The 15588-nt window shown below is 45.8% G+C and overlaps 1 protein-coding gene and 1 long non-coding RNA gene across 2 annotated transcripts; one reads left to right on the forward strand and one right to left on the reverse strand.

The window, feature by feature from the left end:
- Positions 1-723, reverse strand: LOC129604956 (uncharacterized). The gene is made up of 3 exons (XR_008696353.1): positions 582-723; positions 208-248; positions 1-128 (listed from the first exon to the last, which is right to left on the reverse strand). It is a non-coding gene; the product is annotated as an uncharacterized LOC129604956 (long non-coding RNA).
- Positions 724-8891: 8168 nt separating this feature from the next.
- tdgf1 (teratocarcinoma-derived growth factor 1) lies at positions 8892-12207 on the forward strand. The gene is made up of 6 exons (XM_029169932.3): positions 8892-9181; positions 9269-9324; positions 9635-9823; positions 10367-10481; positions 10704-10813; positions 11299-12207. Exons 1-6 carry the CDS (start codon positions 9159-9161, stop codon positions 11403-11405), a joined length of 600 nt encoding a protein of 199 aa, XP_029025765.1. The 5' UTR covers positions 8892-9158; the 3' UTR covers positions 11406-12207.
- Positions 12208-15588: the final 3381 nt, after the last annotated feature.

A 15588-nucleotide genomic window follows, 5' to 3' on the forward strand; every position in this document is an offset into this window, starting at 1 on the left:
GACGTGAAGACGTTTGATCTTCTACCAGGATTCTTCAGTTCTCGCCACGTCAGGTTTCAACAGACGAGGAGGTTTAGAGCGCAGTCTTTCTCCAACATCACCATCCAGGACGTTTCAGTCGTTCACACCTAAGATCAGGGGACCAACATCAAAGTCGGGTCGACCAACAGCCGCCCAAAGGCTGTTTGAATGCTAACAGACACTCACCAGAGAAGAGGACGCCCTTTGGATCGAAGACTGGACGGAACCTTTGGGATGAATACGACTTTGATGAATGAAGACTAATTCAGACTGACGAAACAACAGGTTGTTTGTTTCATATTATGAGCTTAGATGCTTAAATGAGATCTCATTCATTAGTTTCATTAGTCTTCAGTGTTTGTCAGACTAAAGACTCCACGGCCGTGTTGCGATCCAGTCAAATAAAGGGAATCCTATTCATATAGTGACAGACTAGTTGCTGTTTTAGTACATACGTGTTAATTCACCTGCACCGTGGCCGAGTCGGCCTTTAAATGCTGTTTTATGGGATAATGACGTGACCTTAGGTGCTGCGGTGCTGGATGCACGTCATTCCATACCGTCCCAGTGTTTCCACACGAAGGCAGCTGTCGGGCCGCGAGTGCAGCGCGTCCCTTGTGTTTCAGTCTCCTCCGCTCACATGCTCCAGGCTGTTTGCTTGGTGTTTGTTTCACTGCTGGAAGATTGGTTTCATGGTGTGACAGTTGTGAAATTCGTCACCTGTCACAAAGTCCCGTTTAGTCCAGAACTGCGGCCGACCGGCAGGAAAAACCCGGCCCGCCGAGGACCTTTAGTGTGAAAGCAGCCTTTGCGTCTGGGCCGTAATTTGAACGCAGATTTACATTCTGCTGGCAGCTCTCCGTGTGTTTGGCATTGCCTCACTCTGACGCTAAATATAGAGGTGCAGCTCTGAATCTGTTAACGTATAATACCAAAATAGCGAGAGGGTTGCTTTTCGCCACGGCGCAGATACAGGACAGACAAAGTGAGGTAGTAAAAGGCTGCGGACACAGACTACAGACAAACGAAGGCAGGCGGGTCAATGCTGTAACTACTGTGACGATTAGAGGCAGTTTCTGTGAAGACGCGGTGGATAAACGCTGCTGAGCACCTCAGCGCATGCTGATACTGCACACAGCGGGATGTCAGGTAAGGAAGAACCGAGCTACAGGTCGACCGTGTGTTGGAAATATGAAATATTTGTGCTACAAATGTTCAAGAGCTTGGTTCATGAAACGTAGCCCAAAAGTCATTTAGGCCTGAAACATCTGCATGGTCTGGCATTAAATGTTGTGACGTGACAGATGTGCGCTGACGTGACACTTTGTGTGTTAAACGGTGAGAACTAGATGAGATTTAAATTTTACCAGCCTCTTTCCAAAACATGTTCCAGTTTTACAAACAAAGCAGAACCTTCAATAAGAAACGGGAAGAAATAAACATAGAGGAGAAACTCGAGCCTGTGTAAAGACTGGACGCTACCTGTCTAATGCTACAAACAAATACACAAACTAAAACTATTCCACCAACCTATAAAAATAATGAATGGTTATTTATTTCTGATTAAAAGTAAATCCTGTCTATTCACCATGACGTATACTGTACTCTATCTCCCCACAGCTGTTGACCGCCCTTCATTGATGGATAAAAATCTACTTTACTGTTATTATTTCATTTCAGAATGTGTTTAATAAATCTCTTAATGCAACATAAGACCACTAAGGAGCAGGGGTTATATTGAAATATTACCAAACCAAAAATAAAAATTAATATATATCTAGCACAGCAGTCTGAACTAACAAAACCCCCAGAACAAGCAATCGACTGAGAGGTCGACAAACGGCAGCTGACATGATGGTAACGGTCAGGAGTTTAAAATGTGGCAACACAGTCCAGGTGTAAGTCATTGTCCTGAGAAGGTGAACCAGGAAGTGTGATGTAATGAGGGGCGTGGCCAACAGAAAACAGAACATATACACATCACACTGTATTAAAATTACTTGGAGATACTTTTTATGTGAGTTAGTTGAGTCTGAGTTGGTTTCTTAGAATTTGAGTTGCGTATCTGTGGTCAAATTTAAGCTTATTTCAGGCTCAGTTTTCATTGGGGATTTCTTTGAGTCTAAAATTTGCAAGGAGGAGATGGAGGAGGCCTGAGCTCACCTCCTAATAATAAATCATCATCATTTGGATAAGTCAGCCTCATTCATTAGCTCAGACGGTGCTAATCCAACAGTCCATCATCCAGACAGAGGGACAGACGGAACAGATGGAGACGGAGGAGCTAAGACCTTTATGAACCTCCATAAACATTTAGAGAAAAGCTTCGTCACAGTCCGTGTGGTCACATTTTCACACTTAACTCAATGCAAATCACGCAACAGCTGATGCTTTTCGAAAAACACAGACATAAAATCAAAGATAACTGTTATATACCTGATATTTTCTTTGTTCCTGGAATCACTGCTTTCTTTACCAACATTGTCCAAAACACTATCACTATTTGTCTCATTTCCTCCCATCAGTCACTACATTCTTTCCTAATCTTGTCTTTGTCTCAGACCTAAACACAATATTGTTTTAGTATATTTATGTGCATGTTAGTGTGTCAACATTCTCTTATTCGTTCCTATTAAAGACTCAGTATCTTCAGTTGTTGCTGTGGTGTTTTGTTGCTGTTTGTGCTGATGATTTTATAACATGTTGCTGAGGGTTTAATTATAGCCTGACCCTGTGAGTCAGACTTAAACAAGACACTGCATAGACGAGTGAATTAAAATGAAACCGGGGTGTTCATTATTGTCTTCAATTCCAAATGTGCTATTTCTATTTTTATTTCAGGTATTGTGAGGTATTTGTTTGGCTTCAGTTTCCTCCCACAGTCCAAAGACGTGCAGTCAGTGCTGTGGAGGTATAAGTGGAGGTATTCTGTTGGTGAAAGTGATGGACCGGCTTCCTGTTCAGGGTGAAGCCTGAATAATAGCTGCCATAGGCTCCACCATAGGTCAGGATGAAGAGGGATGAAGACGAGTGAGATGTCAGATATTCATGTGAAGTTGATGAAGAGCTGGATGTCAGGGTTTTAGTTGCTGATGTTTTAATACCAGCGAGTGTTTTAATATTCTCATTTCATCTCATCTCATTTTTACTCTATTTTTTTGACTGTTTGCTGTTTTTCTCGATTACTTTGGAAAACATTTTCTAAACTTAATAAAATAACCAGTACATCTTAACCACATGTTTGGTAGATAATTAACATTAAATAAAACCTAATTTCTGTGTCAGTAATTTGTCTGGTGGATGAAAAAACATCTTGGAGACACCTGACTCCTGTCACAAACGTTACATCACAGCCACATCCAACCTTTAAAACCGTACACTGTCACAAGCCTCTGAACGACACGTTGGCTAATTGTTTGTTCAATGTTCTTAGTCAACAGGATGCTGTCAAAAAAAGAGGCTCAGAGGTCGTTCAGCAATGGGCCGCTGAGAGACCGGTGGGAGCAGAGAGCCCAGAGCATGGCAGACCAGTGCAAACAGGAGGCTGAGTGGAGAGAGAAGAGCGCCCTCAAAGGGTGGGAAGCTTCTTTATGTCGGCTGTGCAGCTTCACGCTTGATGTCAGACCTTTTTCATTCATCTTGTTGTTCATTTTATAGGCTGTACTCAAAGTGGACTTATCACTGGTCGCTTGGTTCAAACGGAGACATGTCTGACTTCAGCAAGCTCACCCGCAGGAAAGAGGAGGACGATAACAGGCCCAAAATTAAGTTCAAAATTGTTCCTCCGCCACCGAAACCCAAACCGGAACCTCCTCCTCCTCCGCCTCCTCCTCGGAGGAAAGCGTCCCCTAAACCTCGCAGGCCCAAACGCAAAGTGGAGGTGGACGTGTTTCGGCTGTGCTGGAAGGAGTCGTGGATGAGCCTGAAGCCTCCCAAGTATCTCTACCTGAAGGCGAGAGAGCTGAGAAACACAACCTCAGGATTCGCAGCCATAGAGTTGAGTGATGAAGGGAAGTACAAAGCAAAGCGGTGCCGCTCAGAGGCCGAACTGCCGTCTCCTCGGGAGAAATGGATCCTCTCCTGGACGCAGGTGCTTGACAATGACACATGAGACACAAGACTCTTATTAGCCTCATATTAAATCATGCTTTGTTTTCCACCAAGCTGGATTCCAGTTTGCTTTAAGGGACAGACACACCAGCCATCCATGTGTTATTAGCAGGTCTATGACATTACAACAGGTTACACTGTTAATTAACTGGCAGTAAACAAGCCATCTTAATAAATAAATAAATGACTTATTTCATGAATGAATGACGGTCACGTTTACTACCTTTTGTGTGCGGAAGAAGCTGCCTGTGCAGCCTCCAGCATCATTCTCCAGCCGAGTCACTCACGATCTCATCAGACAAGCAGATTATTAAAATGACTAACAACAGGTTTTTGACCCTTTTGCTCCTCCAGGTGAAGAGTCCGGCCCAGGTGAAGCCTTATGACGGAAGCTCGTTCCAGTGGGAGATTCTGTTTGAAAGAGAGGTGGTTTGGGAGGCAGAGATAGGGACGTATTCTCTTCCTGTCTGGGCTGGAACCTGGAAGATTATGAACTTTGCCTTCAGACAACAGAAACACAAATGGGATGGAATTTGGCCTGAAAACTTTATCAAGAAGCCTGAAAGGTTCCAGCATCTGGAGACACAGGTGGGAATCAGCTGGTCCTTCGCTTTCTCCAGATCTGCTCTATTGAACTAGACTAAAACGGACAATATGCTGGATATATGCATATTACTGACTTCTATAACCCTGTAAATGTGATCTACGTATGAACAGGATGAGCTCGCGGACTGGGAGTGTTCCTGGAAGCTGTCTGGACCAGAACTAGAATGTGAAACCATCACAGCCAGTGAAAGCTTGAACGCACCCTCCTCCAGCAGCACAGTGACAGTGAGGGTAGACGTGTTCCTGCCAGACTGGAGCAGCTCCTGGCTGCTCGCTGCTGCTCCTCCGGAGGAGGATCAGGAGCGGCGGCAGAACTGGTTCTGCAGCTGGGGCTACAGGCAGCAGATCAGGTGGGTGCTGTGCATCCCAGGGTTTAACGCAGCCCTTCACTTGTTGTGGCCTTTACTGGGTTTTGACGTGTGTTTGTTTGAAGACTTTATATAACGTCTTGAACAGCTCCAACTCTTTCTACAGGTGGCGCAAGGCTTCACTGAAGTCCCATCATCAGCACAGTAAGATGTTGACGCAGAGACGAAAAGGCACAAGCCTCTTCCTTGTGTCACAGCTGGATGACGAGAGCCCAGACGTCATGGAATGGATGGAAGCATGGATCACTCCTAAAGGATGTGTTGAAATAGAAACGGAAGGACAGCAGGTTGAAGAAGAAGAAGAAGAAAAGGAAGTGGAAGTTAAGAGGAAGCAAGAGGAGGATGAGGATGAAGTAGACAGTGTGCTGAACATTGAAACATATGATGAGGAGGAGGAGAAAGATGAAGGAGTAGATGAGGAGGAAGAAGGAGAGGAGAAGAATGAAGGGGTGGAGCAGGCAGAGGAGAAGGAGGATGAGGTGCTGGTATATGTTGCTATAAATGAAGAAGACAAGAAAGGACTACCAAAGAAAAGGGAAGATGTAGACATCAGACAATTAGAAATGGAAAAGGAATATGACGAAGATAAGGATGAAGAGGATGAAGGAGTAGACGAGGAGGAGGAAGGTGAGGAGGAAGAAGTATCTGAGAAGGAAGAGGATGCCAATGTAGAAGAGGAGAAGAAGAAAGATGGGGAGGACAGTGAGCAAAAAGACAAAGAGAAGGACATAGCTGAGGAGGATGAAGAGGAGGAGGAGGAGGAGGGGGACGATCAAGGCAAGGAGGATGACAGTGAGAGAAAAGTCAAAGAGGAGGAGAGGGAAGACAATGGAGCAGAGGAGAAAGTAAACAACAGAAATGAAAGGTGCGAGGAAGAGGAGGAGGAAGATGACAAACAATCAGACGTGGATGAGACAGATGAGGGAGAAGACAAAGACGTAGAAGTGAAAAACAATGCTGATGACAGAGAGGAGCATGATCAAGATGAAGATGAAGATGTCAAGAAGATGGACGAAGGGCATGAAGTCCTGGAGGAGGAGGAGGAGGAGGAGGAGGAGAAGGAGGAGAAGGAGGGGGAGGAGGAGGATTAGATGGGGATTCGATCTCCTCCTTTGGGATGCTTATGATCTTTTTCTTGCTGAAGTCGTATTCTGTGCTTCTTCTTCTTCTTCTTCTTCTTCTTTTCCGCTTCCTCGTCCCTTCTCGCTGTCCTTCTCCTTCTCCTTCTCCCCTCCTCCTCCTCCTCCTCCTCCTCCCCTCCCCCCTCCTCCTCCTCCTCCTCCCCCTGCCCTCCTCCTCCTCCGCCTCCCCTCACTCCTCCTCCTCCCTCCTCCTCCCCTCCTCCCCTCCCTCCCTCCTCCCCCCCCCAGTGACAGGACGAGAAGGACAAGCAGAGTCGGGTCAAAGACACTCCTCTCCACCTGCAGTTCCACAAGCTGAACGCCACCTTCTCCTCCTGGAGGAAGTCATGGATGGTGGCGGTAGCTCACAGAGGAGGACAAGTCAACGGAGGCGAAGAGGGCGATGAAGAGGAGCAGCGGGACTGGTGGGCCTGGAAGGAGTCGTGGCACATTTGTCGCTGGAAGAAGCCCGACGAGGACGAGGTGGTGTGTTTCTCCAGCAGGCACTGGGCTCAGACTCGCATGGGACTGACTCCCACATCAGACGCTGTGCTGAGGTCTGGGTGGGCGGACAGCTGGAAGATACAGGCGGGCGTGGGGGGGGGGGTGGAGGAGGAGGAGGAGGACACAAGTTTACTGTGACAGACGTAAACATGCCCGGTGAAGGCCTGCACCATGAGCCGAGTCTTCAGCCCAGAGGGAGAGAGAGACGAGTCACTGCTGGAGTCCATTCAGAGGCAGTTACTGAATAAGAGGTGTGAAAAAATGAGCGACCGCTGCTACTGAGTGGCTACAGTCCCACTTTATTTCTCCTTTCTCTCCTTGAATGGCTGAGACACACTACAGTAATACACAGTGGGGCTGAAGAGAGAGAGAGAGAGAGAGGGAGAGAGAGAGAGAGAGAGAGAGAGAGAGAGAGAGAGCTATGCTAATAATACGAGAAAGGACATTTTCCATTAAAGTACGTTTACAGATTTTTCTTCTAGTTCCTTAACAAACACCTAAATGACTAAACTGAGATTTGTTCTTGTCACTTGCCATAAGTTTGAGTGATAAATCGATTAAAGACAAAAAAGTGATTCCTGTCAGAAGAATCAGTCATAAGGGAAATCTAGAACCCAGGATCCCTGAGGCGCTTTGTTTGTTTGTCTGTTCTGACAGATTCAGTGTAAATACGTTTCTAGTTGTTCTCGTGTGTTATTTCAAATGCTTTTTATTTTTCATCATGGACAAAACAAAACCTTCCTCGTGCTGCTTTCTTGTCAACGTTGCAGAACTGCTCCACAATAAAGAAAACATGCTTTGTCTTGACTCAGTGTTACAGTGGTTTTAGCTTTTATTGATAGAACAACATGGATTACTGTCAGAAGGGCCTCATAGAGTGGAATCATTTAACCACCACCACACAGTGAATGTTCCATGTCTCTCCTTGTTGCATGAAACAAAGCGAGAAACGTGTTACAGCTCCTCTGGTAAAACAGAAAAGAATCTTATAGACTCATAGCTGAACTGATCAGATCCACAGATGTGGACGTCACCCTGACTGCGACTGGCTGATGGAGGACTGGACCCACCGAACAGCTGGTACTGGCAGTAACTGGCTGAACTGCTCCGGCTGGAGGGTCGGTTTTTACATGAAGTAACTGAGTCACATGAGTGTTGAGTCCGTCACCTCACATAAAATCCAGTTAGAAAAACGCAGAACTAGTCCTTTAACCTGAAGTGAACAGCAGAGGGAGACAGGGTGTCCTGTTTAAACCATGCATTTATATTTGGAGGTAGTTGCTCTCATAGGTCTGATGCATCAGAACCTTTGTGTGCACTGAGGCTGCTGCTCAGCCTTCATATGCACGATCTGCCTCTTCCTGTCTGGGCCCTGCAGCTTTCACTTGCTGATGTGCTCACATCAGGATTCCTCTCCTGCCGCCGAGCCCCCTGCTGTGCATTCGCATGAGACCAGGCCCCATTGTGATGGTTACAGGTTACAAAGCACCCATTTCCACCTTTCATTGTCCCTGTGTGGTCAATGCAGAAACTGGTTATCAGATGTGTGTGGGCCAAGGAGGCTGCAGAGCACAGGGGAAACTAGAACCTCCTGCCCACAGATCGACTGTAATTTACATGAAACAATGAACCGAGAAACTGAGCAAGTCTGAAGTATGATACAACAGTGATCTCAGTGTTTGACTACACTTTAGAACACACTTTCCCACGTTGTGCTTAGAAAGTCCGTTTATCTACAACAGGGGCTAAAGGGAAGAGCATAAGGAAGAGCTCTGTCACGGGATGAATGACTGTTCTTTGAGCATGAAACGTGGATGTGTAGTAGAAAAGAACAAAGAGCGCGCGTTTTTCTTGTCTGCAGAAAAGAAAAAAGAGGAGCAAAGTGATGAGGAGGCGATTAAGATGTGAAGTTAGAGCTGGATGGGCGAGGTGAATTTACATGTGTATTACCAGGGAGGGGGCAGTGAGAGCGGGGGGCAGAAACAGGAGGGAGGAGGAGACGCTCTACTGAAAGACGCGCGTCTGTAAAACTTATTCATTAACAGTGTTTGCTTAGACTTAAGCAAAAGAAATAGCAGAACTCAAGAGCATGGTTAAACTCAGCCGCTTCGTTGCGCCTCCTCCTCTGTTGAGTTGAGTTCACCTGAACGGTGCCGACGGACGGAAGCGGTAGGAGGGGCGGTGGGCGTGGCCTCCGGAGCCCCTCCCCCCGCTGAGTGAGAGTCACCTGGAGGAGACGCGGCGTTTCCCTCGCCGCCGCAGACTGAGACTCGCTGGATGAGGAGCCGCTGGTTTCTTGAGGAATTGTCAGTTTTTCAATCGATGACCGAGTGCAGCCTGAACGCGGCGACTGGATTTATTTGGACCCTTGGCGGAATATTAGGAGCTTTTCTTTTCCCCGTTAATTGTTTTTCAGTCAGTGCGGAACATGAGTTGGACGCAGCTGATCAGGTGAGAGTTCGTAGCTGAAACGGACCGTTTATGATGTTGGACCTGGTGTTTTCCTCCTAATCCCTTTTATTGTGCTGATGTTTGCAGGCTCGTGCTCTGTGCGTTCATCTGCCTGCAGGTCACTGCTGCTCTGCCTTCTACAGGTCAGTTCATCACACATTCTTTGTTTTATAGCGTTTCACGGATAAAATGCTTATTTTTTCCATATTCACATAATTTGATGTGAATATTTTATATATATTATATTTTAATGCATCATATTAATAATATTCACTTATTCCTGTGATCCTTATGCACTGGGTGACTACATAAAGAGCTTCTTCTTATAAATAGAACAGTGGAAGCCGTTTTCTGTGGAACTGAAGCCACAGCTCCCCCTCATCCACCTACACTCTCAGTCTGTGACGTCTCACAATGTGGGTTTTCTAAATGAAATCTGCTGCTTTTTCACAGACTGCGAAGGAGCAGAGTGCAACAGAGGCCAGACCTCCTCTTCCTCCTCCTCCTCCACATCTGCCTCCTCCTCGGTGAAGCCGTCCAAAGACTTCCTGGACCAGTTTGCACAGGTGAGCGCTCCAAACAGCGCCGACCGCAAACACCGCGATGCCGGCGCCGTCCTGCCCTTCATCGGCCTCACCAGCAGTAAGTGCACCTTCACACTGCCAACGGATCAGTTGCATGTCCCTCTAGTAGCTAAAAACAAATAAAGGTTGATCGCAATGAAGGCATTTGACATCAAAAAAACAAACGGCCTGTGATCAATGTAAAGAAAGGGTCAAGAAGAGCGACGTCGAGGCTCTGGAGGTTTCAGGCCGTTGTCAGCGTGACTTCGTGTTGTCCTGTTATTTTCACATGTTTGCCTCGACTCTCTGTGTTTGTCTGTTGATGTGAAGCAGAGGACGAAAGGAATGCGCTGCCAGACGGAGGCTGGTTTAAATCACTGAGATACAGGGAGAGGCTCCACCTGAGCCAGAAACACTAGAATGAGGAATGAATGTAGATTCACTCACAAGTTAGAGTGAAGTTTGCACATCTGAAAACCATGGAAAACACTGCGCAAATGATGATTTCAGTTCAGTTGTTGAAAGGGAAAAGTCATTGATGAGGTTCTCGGTCTCTGTCTGGTCCTACGTGTGAACTGGTGAGGGTTTATTGCAGATCCAATAGCCCTGTGTGTTTTTGCAGGCGCAGAGCAGAGTCGTAGCTGCTGTAAGAACGGAGGCACGTGCATCCTGGGCAGTTTCTGTGCATGTCCTCCGTTCTTCACGGGCCGAAGCTGTGAATACGACCAGCGCATCCGGTGAGTAGAGAGGAATCAGGGTCACGTGCTGGGGATTTAGCTTCCAATTCCTTTCTGATGTTTTTTCTCTCTAGAAATATAATAAAAATAAATAAGTAATTCATTTACCAAATTTAAACACACTAAACCTAGAATTAAGCATTAAGTATTTTGTTTATTTTTATTAATTTGAATCTAGTTAATATTGTCTGTCAGAAACTAATTTTCTTTATGTCCCTGCAGGACCTGCGGGGCGATTCCACACGGTGAGTGGGTTCAGAAGGGATGCTCCTACTGTCGCTGTGGGTACGGCATCCTGCACTGCTTCCCCCACGTCTTCCATAAAGACTGTGGTAAGACACACACACACACACACACGTTTGGGTAGCAGCGTCTGCCTTTGTGTGAGCTGTTACTCTTACGTACATTCACCAGCTACGTTGGGTGTTCAGATGATCTAACTGCAGCCTCCTTCACATGCAGTCAGACAGTTAAATCCAGCCATTCACACTTTTTTACTCAGAACAAGGAGGCGTTCACAGCACACACCCACCGTCTGCGAACTCTGCATATTCATTTGCATTTAAATGCAGCTGGGTGGTGCAGGTGAGCAGCCAGCTCCGGGTTCTCCGGTGTTTTCTGTGTTCTCCAGGTTCTCCGGTTTCCTCCCCGTGGGGTTAACGGGTGCCTCCGTAGGTGTGAGTGCGTGTCTGTGTGTGGCCTGTGATGCACTGGGTGAACCCCCTCTCACTCGCTCAGCTCAGCTCAGCCCCAGCAGCCCACTGACCTTCTGGGTTGTGACTCAGTCATTCACGGCTCTGTCCTGTGTTTTTTCCAGATGACTCGGAGGAGGTGCGCTGGTATCGCTCATCAGCGGTGGGACCAGCTCAGACCAACTGCTTCCTGTTTGTGACGCTGCTGTTTTCGCTGCTCCTCTTCCTCTGATGCTTTTAAAGTCCCAGATGCTCAGAGGTTTTTACCAGATCTGAGCTTAAAACGGTTTTAAATATTTATTGTGTACATTTCAGATTTCACAGTAACTGAACAGAACAGGACATCAGACATGCAGCTCATAATTACCCTGAAAAAGTGACTTCAAATGAATTTGCAGGTCAACTTTGTTGTGATTTATGGACGTGTTTTTAACAAACTGGAGTTGCTGGTGTTCAGGGGCTTCCTTCACTTTTTAGGGATGAATGTATAAAAGCACTAAAGGCTGAACTGACTTACGATGTGTGATATTTAGAAGAACACGAAGTGAAGTGGACAATTTTAGTTATGTATCTTGACGTGTTGTTTACAACCATTTTGCTTGATTTTAATATAAATTCATTGCATACATTTTTTAAAAAAGGTACGTTTCCTTAAAAATAAACTAAAATAACATATTAATGAAATTTTACAGATTTATGTCCAGTCTCTTTAAAATAAATTTATTGTGACACATTAGACATTAAACACCTGATCCAAAGTCAGCGTTCTCCGTCCCTTAAACATGTTCCTTCCAGTGGAAGGTAGTGTGTCGGTGTTGTCGCTTGTGTGGTGGAGACTGTACATAAGATTTTTATAAAAGATATGTTTTGTTCTTTGCAGTTTTTGATTGTGTAGCTGAACATCAACTGTTTTGTATTTTTTCGAGTTTATGTGTGGATGATTTTTAACTGTCTATTTGCACAAACTGTTCCCTGATGTCCTTGGAAATAAACATGCGCAATACGTGTTTATTAAAAGTGAACTGAACAAATGACTGTGTCTGAATGAACACCTTGTTATTGTCCATAATGAAGACGCATTATGCCGTTTGCCCACAGACACTCTGTTATCTGGAGGTATTTGCAGTGGGAGCTGTTCTGGTCATGTCTCTTATCTCTGAAGTTTATTGATGAGGCTTGAATTGATTATCAGCTGCTGCCTTATCTTAAACAAACACATCAACTGTTGATCTGCAGTCTGTCAGCCGCTAACCGCTACAGCTCTCAGCTTCATAATTACCAAGTAGAAAAGAATAGGGTCAATCTAGATTGTGATATGAGTAAAATCAGGTCAATCAGCAGTGAAACGATGGACAAACCTCAAAATGAATCTTTTTATAAGGAAACATATTTTCCTTAATATAATTTCCCTTTATAATATGCTAAAGTAGATTTATATAATACTTATATATATCAATATTACTCAAACATGCTACATACCTTCCTGGTTGGATTAGTGTTGAATAGCAGTGCTGAGGAGGAGATGAAGAGCAGGCTGGATGGAGATCAGGGCTTTTGTTAGAGAGCAGAGGGGGCTCTTGGTTTGTGCCCTTGGTAATCAGACGATAATCTCCTTTGTTATTCCACTAGCTCTGCATGCGCTAACAACTTGTTTGAACTGGCGGTTCTGATTGGAGACCTCCAACTACTTCCTGCTGTTCCTTTTGGCGAAGCTCGCGAGGAGATCAGTTAAAGTCACCGCTCTGCATCATAATGTCTGCCGGGCTCTGCACACGCTGCTTGTGTGTCTCCCGAAGAAGTTAAAGGGATTGGCGGAGATTTACGGAGCTGCAGGTGGAGACGGAGCAGCTTCAGCAGATTTAAAGGGATTAACCGTGAAGTGAATGACAGAAAGAATGTTCAATGAGTCTATCTGACTTCCTCTCAGCAACACATAGAGAGACAAGCATCAGGGGGAGCCCAGGTCCCACTAAGTCCAACTCCATTCATTCAGGTCTGGATTCAGCGTTGAGGTGAAAGAGAGATTTAAGCCAAATATAATGAAGAGGAAACGATGTATGCGCTTCTTATCTGCCTTGGTTCCTCAAATAACCTCATTGCTGATAACAGCAATCAGAACAGAACACACACACACACACACACACACACACACACACACACACACACACACACACACACACACACACACACACACACACACACACAGCATGTTTCTGCCTCCCTCTGATTGCTCCTTCATTTCTAACTTCTATACATTGGGATTTTGAGTTTACACTCTGTTGTGTAGTGACGTTTCTCAGTAGAGCAGCCGTTAGTGGATCTGCAGTGACATCTACAGGCTTTTGCCGGTGTAGTTTGTTTTTCAATGCTGATCAGCTGCTTGAATAAAATTATTTTATTTATTTATTTATTTATTTGGTCCTCACCCCTTTTGAAGGCTTTGTTTGAGGGTTTAGACGTGATTTTAGGGCTGAGGTTAGAATTGAGTTTAGATTACACGTCTGCCTTTAGTTGTGATGATTAGTGTGTGTGTGTGTGTGTGTGTGTGTGTGTGTGTGTGTGTGTGTGTGTGTGTGTGTGTGTGTGTGTGTGTGTGTGTGTGTGTGTGTGTGTGTGAGACGTGACATCAACAACCTTTGTCAACAGCCCCAAGAAGTTAGTTGCACATTAAAAATTGAGCTCATACACAGGGCACATGGAACGTCATAACCAAGGAAGTGTCATGGTGATAGAAACACTGGAGGCTGTAACTCCCAAACTGGGAGAGTGGCTCCAACAGATCCATTTCTGTCCAGAAGAGTGCAGTCATAGGAACAGCTAATACTGTGCAGGACCCTCACACTCCCAGGCCTCTGGTGGAGGACGCAAGCTTGTAGAAGGAAGACCTTATAATAAAGATACATATATTAATTAAAGGATCCATCCACAACCTAACCCTCTGCAGCCTCCTTGTGGCAACCCCCCATAACAGAAGCCGCCACGTTGTGTATTAGCATCAAGTGTTGTGAGTATGTTGTGACTATTTCCAAATTGACTTGTGACAAACTAATTTCTGTTTATCCACATTTCTGGTGAAAGTAAAACGGGTGATAATAAAAAACGGGTGATAATAAAAAACGGGTGATAATAAAACTGTGATGGTGACAAAAGATGAGACACCTGATGCCACTGGGCTGCTCACATGGGCCACACACACACGCACACGCACACGCACACACACACACACACACACACACACACACACACACACACACACACACACACACACACACACACACACACACACACATACACACACACACACACACACACACGTACACACACGTACACACGTTTCTGCTTCCCTCTGTTTGCTCCTTTATGCACGTTCAAGTAAAGAGTTCATGAAAACAAAGACTGAAATGAGACGAGTGACAGGCGAGATGGCGACAAAGAGACAGAGATGAGCAACAGGACAGGGCAGGAAAAGGGCAGAGGAGGGGAGGAGTTAGGAGAGGAGATAAAGAGGAAGGTCCGAGGAGGCGAGGGACTGAACGCAGGAGGAAGTCAGACCCAGAGAGCAGCGGTGAGTAGCTTTAACACTGTTCCCAGCGGATGCAGGTGCTTCAGCCGCTGACAGGAAGACGCGCGCTGTCGTCTCTCCTCAGGCCATGAATGCAGCTCGGATCCACGACAAACAGAGGGTGACGTCGTTCTGGGAGCGGTGGATCATTGAGCAGAGCCGACACACGGAGGAAGAGGAGCAGCGCAGCCGGAGCAGCGCTCTGCCACGGTCAGCCCAGCTCAAACCCTCAGCCCAGCGCTACTGGGAGCTGTGGGATTTATTACAGCCTCAGTCACATTATGTCATGCTGTGTTCTTACATCTGCTAAGTGTTGAACCAAACCCACTGTGAACACTGTTTTCAGCTGCCACGATTCAAACGTGGGATATGCATGAAATGTGTGAAGCTTAATTATAAGCACGGCTGCATTATTTTCCGGTTAATGGTCGGTCATGTGTAAAGGAAGAGACGTGTGATGTGCATCGCTCCAGCCTTTGTAGAGTCTCCAAACAGTCTGACTGTTCAAAATATTACATTTCCTTTCCAATTCAAACAATAAACATGATGTAAGAAGCTGAACTGTGGTTCCGCTCTGACTGAAGGTGGTCACAAGCTTGGATGAAGATGGATGAAGTATTGGTCCCCAGTCTCACACCTCCCACTGTGTCTGGAGTTGATTATTTTAGAAAATACCTCACTTATGTTTACAACTCGTCCGTCTGTCATCACATAGTAGCCTGAGAATGTTGATTGGAGGCAGCTCGGCCTCAAGTTTGAATCCTGGATCAGTTGTAGATTAACAGGCACATGACAAACCGTGCTGACAGACAAAGGTTTGCTAAGACAGACGCAACAACATTAATCCTGTCAC

The sequence above is a fragment of the Betta splendens genome, chromosome 12 (assembly GCF_900634795.4).
Source record: "Betta splendens chromosome 12, fBetSpl5.4, whole genome shotgun sequence".
Classification (NCBI taxonomy): Eukaryota; Metazoa; Chordata; class Actinopteri; order Anabantiformes; family Osphronemidae; genus Betta; species Betta splendens.

What these genes read in the sequence shown, in the direction of transcription:
- tdgf1 (XM_029169932.3), top strand. Translation starts at nt 9,159, where the DNA reads ATGAGTTGGACGCAGCTGATCAG. An exon ending in CTTCATCGGCCTCACCAGCA is followed by an intron (nt 9,824 to 10,366) that starts GTAAGTGCACCT and finishes GTGTTTTTGCAG; the next exon opens with GCGCAGAGCAGAGTCGTAGC. An exon ending in GAATACGACCAGCGCATCCG is followed by an intron (nt 10,482 to 10,703) that starts GTGAGTAGAGAG and finishes ATGTCCCTGCAG; the next exon opens with GACCTGCGGGGCGATTCCAC.